The 17,063-nt window shown below is 43.9% G+C and overlaps 2 protein-coding genes across 8 annotated transcripts in view; one reads left to right on the top strand and one right to left on the bottom strand.

Annotated features, from left to right (window-relative positions):
- Positions 1-67: 67 nt before the first annotated feature.
- MTNAP1 (mitochondrial nucleoid associated protein 1) lies at positions 68-16,839 on the top strand. Of its 4 annotated transcripts, XM_055243820.2 has the most exons (6): positions 68-142; positions 612-717; positions 2,869-4,385; positions 9,926-10,033; positions 10,581-10,688; positions 15,203-16,839. In XM_055243820.2, the coding sequence occupies exons 3-6, from the start codon at positions 2,876-2,878 to the stop codon at positions 15,226-15,228; spliced, it is 1,752 nt and encodes a 583-aa protein (XP_055099795.1). In that variant the 5' UTR covers positions 68-142; positions 612-717; positions 2,869-2,875; the 3' UTR covers positions 15,229-16,839. The 4 variants fall into 4 exon arrangements, with proteins under 4 accessions (XP_055099795.1, XP_055099798.1, XP_063473492.1 ...); XM_055243823.2 differs by lacking the exon at positions 68-142 and having other exon boundaries at positions 610-717; positions 13,147-16,839; XM_063617422.1 differs by lacking the exons at positions 68-142; positions 9,926-10,033 and having other exon boundaries at positions 619-717.
- CPSF4L (cleavage and polyadenylation specific factor 4 like) overlaps positions 9,978-17,063 on the bottom strand; it is a 41,386-nt gene continuing 34,300 nt past the window's right edge. For 2 of the 4 annotated variants that reach the window (XM_055243828.2, XM_063617460.1), the window contains exon 7: positions 10,028-10,114. In XM_055243828.2, the coding sequence (XP_055099803.1) occupies positions 10,097-10,114 (18 nt within the window). In that variant the 3' untranslated portion in view covers positions 10,028-10,096. Of the gene's footprint in view, positions 10,115-16,408; positions 16,499-17,063 lie in introns of those variants that run through there. The other 2 variants (XM_063617461.1, XM_055243830.1) reach the window with 2 other exon arrangements.

Below are 17,063 nucleotides of genomic sequence, written 5' to 3'. Positions count from 1 at the left end.
GGACCTATCCGGCAGTGGTGCAGATGGCCTGACGCGGTTCCTTGGCCGGGGGTTGGGCAGGCGCTTGGGGGGCTTTCCGGGGGGCTTGTCGCCTGGGCCGCCTGGGCTTTCAGGTCTTCCGAAGTGAGGACGGTGCTCTGTGGTGAGCTTCCAAGGGCGGGGTTGTTTTCCGCGGCCCACGTTCTAGGTCTGGGGGAGACTGTCCTGAGCGGAGAGGGGAGGGAATCGGGTGCCAGGGACGGCGGAGGGTCTTCCTGGAACCGCAGGAGGAAATCCTCGGTGGGGCTGCGGGAACGCCTGTCCTTGACCCAGGAGCTGCAGGGCCGACCCCATCCACTCCACTGGCAGAATCAGAACAGCTTTCAGGGAAGGGAAGGGTGCGGGGAGGTGGGCAGGCTAGTAACGCGGCGGGAGGAGGGAAAGGCGGCTGGAGAGCGCCGGAGGTGAGGGTGAGGATTAGTGGAACTGTTGAGGTCCTCCTTAAGCCCGGAGGCTGGGGGGGTCTTAACTCTCTGCTTTCCGGAACCTGTGTTTCCATTTGGTTCAGCATTGTGCCGCATTTACTCACTGTGCATGCTGCCAAGTCACCTGTCTGATTGTGTCTTACACAGGCTGACATTCACGTTTCATTCTGCCACACTCGGGAACGGTGATCGAGGAAGCATGGGGATCCGGGAGAAGCACCCGCAAAACTAGCATCCTCCTGGAGGAGCTCGGGTAAGAAAACAGACACCCACGTATAGACGTTACCGTGGGAATGTACCGAGATCTTTCAAGTAGGATTGAGTGTGAGGTGGAGTGGAGGCAGAAAAGTCTAGCAGGTGTCAAGCCCTTTCTAACGTTATTAGCCGAAGGTCCATGGACTGGCTTCATTTGTGTGTATTTTTGTAAACAGTGTGTGGCTTTCATCCTGTTAGTGTGTACCTCCAAACAAAGTAAGAATGATGGCTCACGCCTGTAATCCCAGCAAGCCGGGCGTGGTGGCTCACGCCTGTAATCCCAGCACTTTGGGAGGCCGAGGCGGGTGGATCACCTGAGGTTAGGAATTCAGGACCAGCCTGGCCAACATGGTGAAACCCCGTCTGTACTAAAAATACTAAAATTAGCCAGGCGTGGTGGCGTATGCCCTTAATCCTAGTAATCCCAGCCACTCCGGAGGCTGAGGCAGAAGAACCATTTGAACCTGGGAGGCTGAGGTTGCTGTGAGCCGAGATCGCGCCACTGCACTCCAGCCTGAGTGACAGAGCGAGACTCCATCTCAAAAAAAAAAAAAGACCAAACAACAAAAAAGTAAGATTACTGTAATCTGTTGGCAGAAAACAGTTTTGTTTTGAATGACTTCGTACAGGATAAGGTGGGTTGGTTGCTTTAATGAATGGATTGGTGAAGATTGTGTCTATTTTGCAAGTGGTTTCAGTCACCCTTTTTAATCTCTGAAGGTCAGAAGATATTATCAGTTCTAGTACTGAATAATATTTAAACGTTTATATCTAAAGAATTCAGTGAACAAATACTGTATGCCAGGCTCAGTGCTAGGTTTTTACATACAGCTGTGCGCAGGATGGATATGTTTCCTGCCCTCTGGAACTTTATAGAAAGAATAAGAGATGTAGAAAGGAAACAACTTTCAATTAAACATTGGAATTAAACATTTTCTTTTCTGGACTCTAAAGAATAACAGGTACAAATATACATGGTATAAATTTTTTTTTAATTTTTTACATGGTATATATTTAACAAAGATGTCAAACTAATTTGCCAGTAATCTGTTGTACTAGAAACTATAAGTAGGCTAGGCGTGGTGTCTCAGGCCTGTAATCCCAGCAAGTTGGGAGGCCGAGGAGGGCGGATCATGAAGTCAGGAGATCGAGACCATCCTGGCCAACATGGTGAAGCGCCGTCTCTACTAAAAATACAAAAATTAGCCGGGTGTGGTGGCGCATGCCTGTAGTCCCAGCTACTTGGGAGGCTGAGGCAGGACAATCGCTTGAACCCGGGAAATGGAGGTTGCAGTGAGCTGACACTGCACGCCAGCCTGGTGACAGAGTGAGACTCTGTCTCAAAAAAAAAAAAAAAAAAAAGTATAAGTGAAAAACAGGACTGTGTCCTTGCCGTGTATATATTTGTGCATTATACATATATTTTATGTATATCCATATGTGTGTGTATATACATATGTATATATATATGCGTATTACTGACAATGTTAGTAGAGCTTCATTTTTCATTCTTAGATTGTGGGAATTCTAATATTTTCTTCTTACACCCTAGTGGATATTCTATTTATCACTTTGGAAACCTTTGCTGTAATCAGTAACCTTTGGCTGGGCGTGGGCGTGGTAGCTCGCGCCTGTAATCCCAGCACTTTAGGAGGCTGAGGTGGGTGGATTGCCAGAGCTCAGGAGTTCAAGACCAGTCTGGGCAACACCGACATGGTGAAACCCTGTCTTTACTAAAATACAAAAAATTGGCCAGGCGTGGTGGCATGCCCCTGTAGTCCCAACTACTTGGGAGGCTGAGACAAGAGAATTGCTTGAACCTGGGAGACGGAGTTTGCAGTGAGCAGATATTGTGCCACTGCACTCCAGCCTAGGTGACAGAGCGAGACTCTGTCTCCAAAATAAATAAATAAATAACCTTTGGTTCCTGGCCTAAGTTTTTTATTCTTTACTATTCTGTTCTTGAATAACGTGTTTAAAGGTTTTTAAACAATTTTTTATACTCATGTAATGACTAGTTGACTTGCCGTAACCTTAAGTAGCAAACATCTAGCTTGTTCCAAATGAATTTAAAAGATACAGCACATAAGTAAAATACTGATATTTACAAACTATGTGCTTCTCATAATCTCACATTTACCTTTTTCAGGAATAGGATGAGTGATAATCCACCCAGAATGGAAGTGTGTCCTTACTGTAAGAAGCCATTTAAACGATTAAAATCCCACTTGCCATACTGTAAGATGATAAGACCAACCATACCTACTGATCAAAAAGTTTATCAGTCCAAGCCAGCTACACTCCCACGTGCTAAAAAAATGAAAGGGCCAATCAAAGATTTAATTAAAGCTAAAGGGAAAGAGTTAGAGACAGAGAATGAAGAAAGAAATTCTAAGTTGATGATGGACAAACCAGAACAGACAGTGAAGACCTTTCCACTGCCAGCTGTTGGTTTGGAAAGAGCAACTACTACAAAGGCAGATAAAGACATCAAGAATCCAATCCAACCATCCTTCAAAATGTTAAAAAATACTAAGCCAAAGACTGCTTTCCAAGAAGAAACCAAGGCTCAGTTTTTTGCATCAGAGAAAACCTCTCCTAAAAGAGAACTTGCCAAAGATTTGCCTAAATCAGGAGGAAGTCGATGTAATCCTTCAGAAGCTGGAGCGTCTTTACTGGTTGGCTCAATAGAACCTTCTGTGTCAAATCAAGATAGAAAATATTCCTCAACTCTACCTAATGATGTACAAACTACCTCTGGTGATCTGAAATTGGACAGAATTGATCCCCAAAGACAGGAACTTCTGGTAAAATTACTAGACGTGCCTACTGGTGATTGTCATATTTCTCCAAAGAATGTCAGTGATGGGGCTAAAAGGGTAAGAACATTATTAAGCAATGAGAGAAATTCCAAAGGCAGGGATCACCTCTCAGGAGTCCCTACTGATGTTACAGTTACTGAGACTCCAGAAAAGAACACAGAATCACTCATTTTAAGCCTTAAAATGAGCTCATTAGATGAAATCCAAGTCATGGAGAAACAAGAGAAAGGACTTACTCTTGGAGTAGAGACGTGTGGAAGCAAAGGAAATGCAGAGAAAAGTATGTCTGCAACAGAAAAGCAGGAAGGGACTGTCATGAACCATGGCTGTGAGAACTTCAACACCAAGGATTCAGTCACAGAAAACAAGTCTCAAGGAGAAAGACCACATTTAAGTTTGCTCATTCCGAGGGAGACAACTTACGAGTTTTCTGTATCGCAGTCAAGTAGTCAAAGTCTTACCTCTCTAGCTACAACATTTCTTCAAGAAAAGAAAGCAGAAGCCTGGAATCATAATCGTGTCCCTGATGTAAAGGCATTAATGGAGAGTCCCCAGGGACAGGTGTCTCTGGAGCCCAAATCTGATAGTCAGTTCCAAGCATCACACACCAGGTGCCAGAGCCCTTTATGTTCAGCCCAGCGTCACACTCCTCAAAGCCCCTTCACCAACCACGCTGCAGCTGCTGGCAGGAAGACTCTTCTCAGCTGCATGGGGCTGGAGTGGTTTCCAGAGCTCTATCCTGGTTACCTTGGACTAGGGGTGTTGCCAGGGAAGCCTCAGTGTTGGAATGCAATGGCCCAGAAGCCACAACTTACCAGTCCCCAGGGGGAAAGACTCTCGCAAGGTAAACAAGCTTATTTTCAATTGCCATCTGTCCCATCCAAAATGCTCTCTCTGCCTTTTGGATTTATAAGCGTCAAAATACTAACATTTTCAGTCATTTAGTTTATTTTCACCTAGGAGGCATGCCAGTAGACTGCATATAAAGTCCTGAAAGAGGCTGGGTGCAGTGGCTCACACCTGTAATCTAAGCACTCTGGGGGGCTGAGGCCAAGGCAGGTGGGTCACTTGAGTTCAGGAGTTAAGACCAGCCTGGACAACATGGCGAAACCCCATCTCTACCAAGAATACAAAAAATTAGCTGGGTGTGGTGGCGCACCTGTAGTCCTAGCTATTTGAGAGGCTAAAGTGGGAGGATCACCTGAGCCCGGGAAGTCAGGGCTGCAGTGAGCAGGGTATGTGCCACTTCACTGCAGCCTGGGCGACGGGAGTGAGACCCTGTCTCAAAAAAAAAATTGTCCTGAAAACATTACTTCTTGCTTCAGGGGTCAGTAGTGGTGGTTTATCCCTCTCTTTTTCTCTCCCCCAAGAGTTGAAGGTTACACTAGGGCAGGCTGGCGATGCTGAAAGCAGCTGAGTTTCTGCATTGAGAAGAGGCATGTCTGGTAGAAACTGGATGGGTAAACAGACTGGAGAAAAACCTAAAGACTTAAAATTCAACTAGATAGAATAAGCACTGTGTTCAGAATCCAGTCAGGACCAGGTTGTACAAGAAGTAGGTTCTAAGTTTACAGGAAAAGAAATAGGTTCTAGGCTTCAGGCAAATGCAACATCTAGGAATTTAGAGTAGCAAAGTAGGATGCCAGGTGGCCTTAGGACACAGGTAAAACTAGCTAGGTAAGAAGGGCAGGCGAGGCAGGTAAGTGGAAGTGGAGGCTCAGGAAATGAACAGTGAAGATCAAGGACCAGAAACGGAGGATGTGGCCAAAAACAAAAGAAAAAATGACTAGGACCCAAGAAAAAAACCAGTGATTGAGCCTGGAAACGAGAGATGAGGTGAGAAGGACTTGGGGCAAAAGACTGAACGTTGAAACTCACCTTGATTATGAATCAAACTCTTCAGAAGCTTCCTAGAGTCTCCTTGCTGATGGCTGGAATAGGTTAACAGGAGGGAAGACCAAGGCCCAAGGAGCCAGGAAGTTCCTGGCAGTCATTTGAAATATCTTTGCTTTTGTCTGCTGAATCTCATCTTTAGTTGTTAGACCACCTCTCTAGCTAAAATATATAAGGTTTCTTAAGCTTTTCTAGGGGCAGGGTTATTGTAAAGTAGCATACCTCTCGTGTAGTGGCCATTGGTGCTTTCATGCTTATTTTGACAGGAGACCTGTAACAACTCAGGATAGGTTTGCAAGAGAAAAGCTGATATCTCTTCCTAAAGGAAAATCGTTTTCTCCTCTGGTAGATTTTGCAAATGATCTCATATTCACTAAACCTCTATTTGCCTGGTCTCAAAATGGATGTGTACTAACAGCAGAACATTGCTAGCCCAAAGCTACATTTTCTTTAACTGCCTTCCATACACAGGCCTAATGTCTAGACCTTTTTGTACAAAGTTGTAGTCACAAAGTCAAGCCTCTTCTCCATAATAAACACATTTAATTAACATTTGTGTTGCTTTGTGGTTTTCAGAGTGCCTCTATCTGTATTTTTTTTATTTTGGGCACAAAAGGTGGACAGAGAGGTGGGCAGAGTCAGTTTATCCCTATTTTGTAGATGATGAAACAGGCACAGAGAGAATAAGTGATTTGTCCAAGTTTGTGTTGCCAATAAATAGTAGAGCTGCAAGGAGAACCTAGTTTCCTGAGGCCTAGTTTAATCCTTTCCACTAAACCATGTTGTAGAAAATACACCATAACTAAAACCATGTTTGTTATAGTGCCATACTTTTCTGTGTGTGCGTGTGTGTGTGGTGTTTTTTTTTTTTTTTTTTTTTTTTTTTTTTTTTTTTGAGACAGTTTCACTCGTTGCCCAGGCTGCAGTGCAGTGGCGTGATCTCGGCTCACCTCTGCCTCCTGGGTTCAAGTGATTCTCCTGCCTCAGCCTCCCAAGTAGCTGGGACTACAGGTATGCACCACCACGCCCGGCTAATTTTGTATTTTTAGTAGAGATGGGGTTTCTCCATGTTGGTCAGGCCGGTCTCAAACTCGTGACCTCAGGTGATCTGCCCACCTCAACCTCCCAAAGTACTAGGATTACAGGTGTGAACTACCGTGCCCTGCCTTCTGTGTATTTTTCAATTGCAGATGCACACACTCCCCCCATGGTAAATCTCTCTAGCAAGTTGAAGGACTTGTGTATTTTCTGTACTATATTTTATAGTGCTTAGGAGTGTCCTTGATACACACTTTTCATTTTAGAGGAAAAAGTGAGGGACCTGACGTTTATCTGTGATGACTATGACTATCATTATGCTAGATACATTATGTCATTTAATCGTCATAACAGCTCTGAGTGACACCACTGTCCCACCCTCATTCATCATGAGGAATCTGAGCTTCAGACATCTTTTTTTTTTTTTTTTGAGATGGAGTCTTGCTCTGTCTCCCAGGCTGGAGTGCAATGGCGCGATCACGGCTCACTGCAACCTCCGCCTCCCAGGTTCAAGCGATTCTCCTGCCTCAGTCTCCGAGTAGCTAGGATTACAGGCACCTGCCACCGTGCCCAGCTAATTTTTTTTTTTTTTTTTTTTTTTTTTTTTGTATTTTTTAGTAGAGATGGGGTTTCGCCATGTTGGCCAGGCTGGTCTCGAACTCCTGACCTCAGGTGATCCGCCTGCCTTGGCCTCCCAAAGTGCTGGGATTACAGGTGTGAGTCACCACGCCTGGCCTGACATCTTAAGTGACTTGCCCATGTTCATGCAGTGACAGAATCAGGATTCAAATCCAGGTTCGTCTGACTCTACTATTCCAAACCGTGAACCTCAAGTAGAGTTTAAAGACTACAGATAGAGGAGTCAGGTGAACCTGGAGGTATTAACTACTAACTCCCAAACAGTAAGCCTCAAGTAGAGTTTAAAGACCACAGATAGAAGTCAATACCTTGTTTGATATGTTATTGATACATTTCACTGTTAGCTCCCAAGAATACAATAATAAGATACAGTAACTTAAAACATTAAATTACCAAGGTTATGAGATAGGATATAGGAGGGAAAATAGAATTTTTTCTTCAGTAACAAGTTCCTTCCAAATAGTGGTGAGAAACTATTTTAATCCCTTTTATTGCTCATAGTCTGTAACTAATAAATGTTGTACTTAGTTTGGTACTTCTATATCAGATGGTAAATAAGATGTAATCATCATAGGGCCTCTACTTCTATTATAAATTGAAAAACTATTGAAGTTGGATCCAGGATCAAAGTTCAGACTTTGATGTTACCACCAAATGAACAGAAGATACCAGAGGAGAGAGACCTTAGGATCAGGTCAAGCCCTGATCCCTCCATTGGCCAAGGACTTCAAGGCCACATCAATCTATAGGGATTAAAAGGTGGTGCCGTTGGCTCCTTAAAAAGCTTTGTGGCCGGGCGCGGTGGCTCACGCCTGTAATCCCAGCACTTTGGGAGGCCGAGGCGGGCAGATCACAAGGTCAGGAGCTCGAGATCATCCTGGCTAATGCGGTGAAACCCCGTCTCTACTAAAAATACAAAAAAAAAAAATTAGCCGGCCGTAGTGGCGGGCGCCTGTAGTCCCAGCTACTCGGGAGGCTGAGGCAGGAGAATGGCGTGAACCCGGAAGGCGGAGCTTGCAGTGAGCAGATACTGCACCACTGCACTCCAGCCTGGGCGACAGAGCAAGACTCCGTCTCAAAAAAAAAAAAAAAAAAAACCTTTGTAATTTCACTGGGCGATGGCTAGCTCCAATGACTGCAAATTAGAGTTTTATTGGAATCTTTGCATAAGAGAATGGGCCATACCTTTTCTTGCTCAGGCAAGACCTTTGATAGGTCATTTGTCCTTCTCAGGAAGCCAACTCATTCCTTTGATACTTAAAGGCAGGGCCAGTGAGCTAACAGTTACTGAATTAACTTCAGATCAGGCCAGTAGGCTCACCTGACTGGAGAAAGCAGGGCAAGGCCAGGGAACCACGTGGTCCTGACACTGCTGACAACACGGTCGCAGTTTTCAGGAAGTTGTCTCTTTGCACCGTTTTCCTCAAATTTTTTCCAAGATGAATGGGTTTTTTTTTTAAGAGACTAACCTTCACCTTGCAAGAGAATTATCTTCTTTGCAATTTCTTGGAAGCCAGCATGATTCTTTTCATTGTTCTTTAGTGATCATTTGGATATTTTTACATCCACAGCAACTTTTACCACACTTGGTAAACCTGTTGTCGGTGTTTAATTTCTTCTTTATCTTGATGAACCAAACCAAGACTAGAGAACCATCAGTAGTAGAGATTACCTGTCATAAAACACGGAGAAAACCATGTACAGGAGAAATGTGATTAAGCAGCATAAGCCCTCTTTTTTTTTTTTGAGGCGGAGTCTCGCTCTGTCACCCAGGCTGGAGTGCAGTGGTACGATCTCGGCTCACTGCAAGCTCTGCCTCCTGGGTTCACACCATTCTCCTGCCTCAGCCTCCCGTGTAGCTAGGATTACAGGCACCCGCCACCACGCCTGGCTAATTTTTTCTATTTTTTAGTAGAGACGGGGTTTTACAGTGTTAGCCAGGATGGTCTCAATCTCCTGACATCGTGATCCACCCGCCTCAGCCTCCCAAAGTGCTGGGATTACAGGCGTGAGCCACCGCGCCCGGCCTGCATAAGCCCTCTTCTGGTTCTGCTTAAGTTATTCATGTACTGAACATAAACAGGAAATGTTTGCTGGCCAATAATAGCGATAGGGTAGTAGAACAGGCATGTTGACTGTGGGCAAGTCACAGTCATAAAAGGAGAAAGTCACGCTTTTGGCTGACATGTTTAGCAGATGATAGAAGATGTAAAAGAGGCCAGGCGCAGTGGTTCATGCCTATAATCCCAGCAGTTTGGAAGGCTGGGGCGGGCAGAACACATGAGGTCAGGAGTTCATGACCAGCCTGGCCAACGTGGCGAAACCCCGTCTCTACTAAAAATAACAAAAATTAGCCTGGCGTGATGGTGTGTGCCTGTAATCCCAGCTACTCGGGAGGCTGAGGCAGGAGAATCACTTGAACCCAGGAGGTAGAGGTTGCAGTAAGCCGAGATCATGCCACTGCACTCCAGCCTGGGTGAGAGAGTGAGACTGTGTCAAAAACAAAAAGGTGATCTAAGAGACTCACTTCATGAAGCACATGCACATCAATCACCTGGCCAGGGTACTCAGCAGACCAAAAAACAAGTAGACGCCCTGATTTTCAGGGGTCCCTTGGCCTTTTGAAAAACATTTTTTCAACCTGTAATTGATTTGACTTTCAACACTTAGCTGCAGTCCAATGCAGAAATCTTTAACGCACCTGCTTAGAATATGCTTTTCCTGAGGCTTAGCCCTGGATCCTTCGGCACTAGATGTTGGGGAAAGGGGTACGTTTCGGTAAACAATGACAGTGACTTCTGTTTGGAACCATAGTTTCTTTGTTGGAACGAAGCTCAACTGATATAAGGAGTTTGGAACCCCCTACCGGACTTAGAACCTCCAACTTCTCTCTGATGAGGCTCTTGGGAGCTGTACAGAAAGGTGAGGCTGGAGTTTGACTGTTGCGTTCTGTTGCAGGTTCTGGGCATTTGGAAAAGTTTCTCTTCAGGCTGTTAAGCAAGGCTAAAGAGGAGAGAAAAAAATGTTAAAATGTGTGTTGTCTTCCTAGTTTTCCATTTGTCTGTTTTCGTTTTGGAGTTTGACATAATTGAAAGCACCAAAGCTAATAACAGCTACCATTTATTCAACAGCTTGTATTTTTTAATACGTACCCCCAACTTTCCCTTGCCCACATTGATTGTGCCTCCTCCCAAAGCCAGAAAGACTCTAAACCTCAAGTTAACCAGTTGTATTAGCCTCCGCCCACTAAAGATTTTAACCAAGCACCCAAAACAAGAGTAACTAATTTGAATGTAGTCAAGTTAAGGTTCTTTGATGTTAGTTAGCCTTTATGTGTTTAAAATATGTGTGTGTAAATCTCTGAATTACAGTTCCATCACTCAGGCTAACTGGGAAAACTTGAATGACTCGCGGATACTGGCCCTAGTTTCATTCGCTTTAACAACAAGTCGTGTTTCCTTTTGAACAGGCTGGATCAGGTGCAACACCACCATAAGGAAGAGTGGAGTCGGTGGCATCACGATGCTCTTCACAGGATACTTTGTCCTGTGTTGTAGCTGGAGTTTCAGACGTCTGAGTAAGCCTTTCTATATTTTTAGCCTAAATAACAGGTCCCATTCTGTTATGTGGACCTCCAAGGGATTCTCTGAATTGCTTTTTTTTTTTTTTTTACAGCTTTACAGTATCTGGCATGCCTTAGTGAATGAGCTATCGCCTGGGGTTTCTGGGTTTTCTTTTATTTTTTTGAGATGCAGTTTTGCTCTTGTTGCCCAGGCTGAAGTGCAATGGCATGATCTCAGCTCACCGCAACCTCCGCCTCCTGGGTTCAAGTGATTCTCCTGCCTCAGCTTCTCGAGTAGCTGGGATTACAGGCATGCACCACCATGCCCGGCTAATTTTGTATTTTTAGTAGAGACGGGGTTTCTCCATGTTGGTCAGGCAGGTCTTGAACTCCCGACCTCAGGTGATCCACCCACCTCGGCCTCCCAAAGTGCTAAGATTACAGGCATAAGCCACTGTGTCTGGCAGGCTCTGGGGTTTTATCAGAGGCTTGGTTGTAATGGCCTGTGTAAGATTTGACTAGAATTTACATAATTGCCCTTGTCCTCCATTTCATGTTGTTGTTGCTCACCGCAACCTCTGCCTCCCGGGTTCAACTGATTCTTCTGCCTCAGCCTCCCGAGTAGCTGGGACTACAGGTATGTGTCACCATGCCTGGCTAACTTTGTTTTTGTATTTTTAGTAGAGACAGGGTTTTCACCATATTGGCCAAGCTGGTCTTGAACTCCTGACTTCATGATCCTCCCGCCTCGGCCTCCCAAAGTGCTGGGGTTACAGGCGTGAGCCACCACGCCCAGCCTCATGTTGTCACTTATTTGGTGGTCTTGTTTTTTTCTCCCTGGTAGGTGCTAGAAGGTTTTTTTCTACCTTTTTTTTTTTTTTGAGACAGAATCTCACTCTGTTGCCCAGGCTGGAGCACAGTGGTGTGATCTTGGCTCACTACAACCTCTGCCTCCTGGGTTCAAGCGATTTCTCCTGCCTCAACCTCCCAAGTAGCTGGGATTACAGACATGCACCACCATGCCCAGCTAATTTTGTATTTTTAGAGACGGGGTTTTACCATGTTGGTCAGGCTGGTCTTGAACTCCTAATCCCCGGTGACCCACCCGTCCTGGCCTCCCAAAGTGCTGGGATTACAGGCATGAGCCACCGCACTCAGCCCTTCTAGCTTTTTTTCCTTCCCTGCTAAAAGGTCAGGTACCTAAGAACTGTTACCCTGCTCCAATGGAAGGTGCTCTTCCTTGGTGCCTAAGAGCACCTTTTTGGCATTGGAACCAAATACCTTTAGACCAGAAAAAGAGAGGAGGAGGAATAGAATACAGCTGTCACTTACCAATGTGTCTAAGTCTTATTGCTATCTCAGTTAATCTACTTTGAACACTTAAAAAACAAAGCGCCATTCTCCAGGTTTCAGCTTGTACTAAGTCTTAACCAGAAGGAAAATACCTTAATTTCATTTATCTTAATTCAAGATGGGTTTGTTCATTTCTTAAAGTATTGTATTATAAAAAAAATCCTTATAGTTAAAAAGACAAGTGGGTATCAAAAATATCAGTATTTTTGTATAATTAAATTCCTGTGCTGGTTTTTGTATAATCAAAAACCAGTATTTTGGGGCCAGGTGCGGTGGCTCACGCCTGTAATCCCAGCACTTTGGGAGGCCGAGGCTGGCAGATCACCTGAGGTCATGAGTTCAAGACCAGCCTGCCCAACGTGGTGAAACCCTGTCTCTACTAAAAATACAAAGATTAGCTGGGCGTGGTGGCGGGCGCCTGTAGTCCTAGCTACTCGGGAGGCTGAGGCAGGAGAATTGCTAGAACCCAGGAGGCAGAGGTTGCAGTGAGCCGAGATCTCGCCATTGCACTCCAGCCTGGGCAACAAGCGAAACTGCATCTCAAAAAAAAAAAAAAAAAAAAAAAACCCACCAGTATTTGTGTACGATTAAAACAGAAAGCCCACTTTCAGATGAAAACTTCGCGTGTAAAAGTACAAGATTACGATGAATTCTGAAGGCCAGCATAATTCACACACTGGACTTCTTAAGAAAAAAAAAAAATCACAATTTGATGCTAATTGGGATTTGTTTGATGAAATCAGTGCCTAGTGAGTAGCGGGTAGGTCCAACAGCAGGAACAGGGCGGCAGCACTCCTGCCTGCTGGCTGGGATGGCCTCGCCGCCATCTCTTGTATCAGACACCTGATAGTCCTGCATAAATGGAGAGGCCCAAAACCAAGAGTCATTTTCCCACAGAGAAAAGGGCTTTTCTTAAAGTTTTACCAGTCTGAAAGGGATTGTTTGATACCTGACATTAGTGAACAGAGACTGAAGAAAGTGAAACAAACTTCTCATTGTGCTTAATACTCTTATTTCTAAACTTATAAAACAAAACGAGAATGATCTGTAGAGGCAAAAGATAGTAACAGTCATTGGAAGTGGCCTCTGGATCCTTACATTTGTCTCTGTTTATCCAAAGAGCTGCAGCGCTGGCGTAAGTAGTGTTGACCTGGACATCACTTAAAGCTCTGGAACAGCAAAGGGCATACGGTGGAGACGACTGCAATACATACTTAACAGTTTAAAAATGTGTAATATTTGGGACAGGGGGAGGGGAGTGAAAAAAAAAAAGAATAAAATTATTGGAATCTAAAATAATGATACAGGAAGTAAATGTATTATTAATACAGACAGATCTGGTTCTGTCTGGATGTTCTTGACTTGCTGTCAGAAGCAACTGAGAATTAGAGAAAAACTAGTTTTGTTTAATCATAAAGTTATTTTTCAAGGAGATGTGAAGATGACAAAGTTCATCATTAAAATTAAGAAGTTATTTCTCCGTAAAAAGCTAGTATCTCATTACCATTCATCTGTATGAGATACCAGACTACTACCTATATGTTGATACAGGAAAGTATCTGAATTGGCAGAAAATAAGCCCACATCAGGCCCTTCCCCTTAGTTTCTTTGGGGCCCTTGACCAGATCTTGATAGGTGTGAGAAACACAAGAGCTAAGGATGGGCATTCGAGTTGCAGGTAAGCCTCTGAAAAAAACCTTAACAAATATTTTTAAGCTGATTTTTAAAACAGCACACTAACTACAATGTTAAATCACATTTTATACATCTTAATTGAGTATAATAGTGAACAGGTGGCTAATATATCATCTCTTCCTGGAAACTTTTCAGAATCTCACCCCTATCTATCCCTTTCTCAAGAGTTTCTGTGCATTACTGAGAAATTCCTCTCAATTTGTTAGGGTTGTTTTTGGCTGGTGAGTTTTCTGTGTCTCTTCATCTCATCAAACTATTCAGTGTCTGATTTTTTTACTTCTGCTTTGGCCCACAGAGAGTAACTTGGATACTTACAGGTAGAAAAAGCTTTGAGGAAATTTAGGCAGCATCGATGGATAAGTGTTTCCCCAACCTCCTTTCTAACGTAGAGGGTTAGTTATATATCACACGCACACACCCCTCTGTCTCAGCTTTGCTTGTGGTGTCCTCATGCCAAAATACATGAGGTCAGTTCCTCTTATGTCCCAGCTCTTTTAAAACTACAGGAATGCCAGGTGCGGTGGCTCACGCCTGTAATCCCAGCACTTTGGGAGGCCGAGGCGGGCGGATCATGAGGTCAGGAGTTCAGAGTCAGCCTGTGCAATGTGGTGAAATCCATCTCTACAAAAAAAAATGTAAGAAGTAGCCGAGCTCAGTGGCACAAGCCTGTAGTCCCAGCTACTCAGGAGGCTGAGGCAGGAGAATCACTTGAGCCCAGGAGGCGGAGGCTGCAGTGAGCTGAGATTGTGCCATTGCATTCCAGCCTGGGTGATGGAAGTGAAACCTTGTCTCAAAAATCCCAAAAAACCTACAGGAAAGCCACGGCCAGCATGTGTTGACTTGTACGTCGTTTCTGTCTCTTCTCAAAGCTGGAATGCTGGGGCTACTTTTTACCTACCTTTTCTATTCCCAATCCCCTGCTCCTTTCCATCCCTAGTGGGAGTAATTTAATTCTGCAACAAATTCTCATAGTTAAGGTATTCAGCAATATATCCCTGTATCCTAGAATTCTCTGTAAGGAAAAAAGTTGTGGTTGAGGGAAAGAGTTCTACATTCAGTTATTTTAGTTTAATATTACTAAGAACTTCATTGGAACCCAGAACAATCTTCCCTGCCGAAAGAGCTTTGTGCCCATTCTCTGTGAATGCTCTTTAGGAGAGATGCTTAACGATTCTTTCCACACCTCCCCATGTGTCCTTACTCAAGACCAGAAACTCTCGAAGTGAGAAGGTAGATGAGAATGACCTTCAATAATATCCTCTTTCCCAGTCCCCCAGTTCCCTTGAGCAGGGGCAGCAGACCCCACCATGACCCACAGACCAAAGCCAGCCCACTGCCTTGTTTTTGTTTGTAGTCAAAATGTACAAAAACAAGCCCCGCTCATTTGGTTAGGTGGCATCCACGGCTGTTTCACACGACAACAGCAAAGTCGAGTAGTTGTGACAGAAAAGCTGAAAATATTTACTATCTGGCCTTTACAGAAAAATTGTGCCGACCCCTGCCCTAGAAGAGCACAGTACCTCCATGTGTTGGTGTGGCGAAGACGACGGGATTGCCGCTCTAAAACATGTTTGGATTAGGAAGCACATTTAAGTAGGAGAAGCCTTCGTGACTTCTCTCTAGTGCCTTCGTGCCCTGTGTTGCCCACTGAATTGCCCTGTAACACCTAAGTGTAGTGGTAGCATTAAGGGTTAGCTTTTTCAGCCCTCAAGCTTATCAGGAACATTTGTATCACTGCTATAAATAAAGTAGTATCACTTGTCATAATCAGGATGCTAAAACATAATGAAAAAGTTTAACTTAGTCACAGTAAATATTTTATATCCCTGAAAGTAAGTTATTTAATGAGACTAGAACTATTTAATGATCCATGAGTCTTAAAAGGATATCTGCCTTGTATTGCCAAGTTTAAGGCAAAGGTGAGATCCTGTATTAATAAGAAGACGGCTTTTTTCTTTGACATTGGTAAGTACCAAGAATTCTAACTCACATATAGTAGGAAACAACAAAAAGTCTCCACTGACTTCTTTGAATTAGATACCGAGAATCCACAAATAAAGCAGTGTGGGTAACTTTCAAGAAGCCATTGGAAACATCTCCACATTCTGGAATTACTTGTAAATGTCTACGAGTAATGGAAGGAAAACCTTGTCTGCTCATTGCTGCCATCTGGGTTGGGAAAATAATTGAAGATTTGTTATCAAGTCCTTCAAGAATCTCTTCTTAATGTTCAGAATAGTTTAAGAGTGTTGTTGAGGTAAACTGATTGATAGCTGACTATTTTCTGAGATGTAGATCTAAACAAACTCAGCATGACCAGGAAGCACACTTCACAGCTCCAGGGTGCAATACTGATGTAAAGTTGCCTTGTGAGGGTACATTTTTCACTCATGTATGCAAAATTCCTATCAGTTCATTTGCACAGCCAGTTCCAATCATGTATGTGATCACCAGATTAAAAGCTTCATCCAGAAAGACAAGACTCCTCAGAACGAATAGTAGACAAGTAAGACTGCTACCCGCAGAAGCCAGTACGCTTCAGGTGTGAGGCGGGGTAACTACTCATCTCTTCGGAGCCAAGGAAAAAAAAGAACGTCTCTAACATGATTTACCATTTTAAACAGCCTTATAAGTTTTGTCTCTTAAAATCATGCTGCAGAAGGGGAGAGGGTAAAAGTCGTGTTCTGCCCTGTCTGTGGCATTGGTGAGAGCCCCGCTAGGTAAGAAGCAATGCTTAGATCTTGCTTCCAGGCAGCAGCTTGAATTCCCGAATCTTCCTGCAAGGTGCATACAAATGCAGCATGAGAATCCATACACGTAATCCATATTCACCTTCCCATCCATCCTGCAGAAGAGGCATAGTGACACCCAGGCTACTGTCCATGCTTGAGAGGACGTATTTAAAGGTTCTGTTACTAAAAGTTGGGAATATTCACCGGCATGCCTGAATACCCCGGCTGTAGCTCACACGTGGTCTGTGTAAGTGGATTAACCTCGGGGCAGTCTTGTTTAATCCTGAATAATATCTGAAAGACTGAGTTTACTTGGGAACATGTAGTTTTTCTAATGCACATTAAAATTTATTTTAGCTGTTAAAAATAAAATCATTTTATTATTAGCAGACTCTTATACTTTATGGGGAATCTACATACTACTTCCGCCACTCTTCATAATAAAATTATTTGTAAAATATAAAAAATACTCCCCTGAGCTGATTATTTGCCTCGTCTAGAGCCTCACCTGTGAAATGGGTGGGTGTGTCCCTGGGTCAGTTATCCAGTTTACTGGAGCCCCCTTTGTACTGTAATTTAGGGATAATTATTCCTACTTTGCAGACATTTG

Source organism: Symphalangus syndactylus, chromosome 14, assembly GCF_028878055.3.
Source record: "Symphalangus syndactylus isolate Jambi chromosome 14, NHGRI_mSymSyn1-v2.1_pri, whole genome shotgun sequence".
Lineage (NCBI taxonomy): Eukaryota > Metazoa > Chordata > Mammalia > Primates > Hylobatidae > Symphalangus > Symphalangus syndactylus.
The sequence above is the reverse complement of the archived record's forward strand: the minus strand, read 5'-3'. Positions and strand labels throughout refer to the sequence as shown.

Coding starts and splice junctions, on each gene's coding strand:
- MTNAP1 (XM_055243820.2), top strand. CDS start 2,876: ATGAGTGATAATCCACCCAGAATGGAAGTGTGTCCTTACTGTAAGAAG. Junction 10,034..10,580: donor CTTGGGAGCTGTACAGAAAG/GTGAGGCTGGAG, acceptor CCTTTTGAACAG/GCTGGATCAGGTGCAACACC. Junction 10,689..15,202: donor CTGGAGTTTCAGACGTCTGA/GTAAGCCTTTCT, acceptor TGGCCTTTACAG/AAAAATTGTGCCGACCCCTG.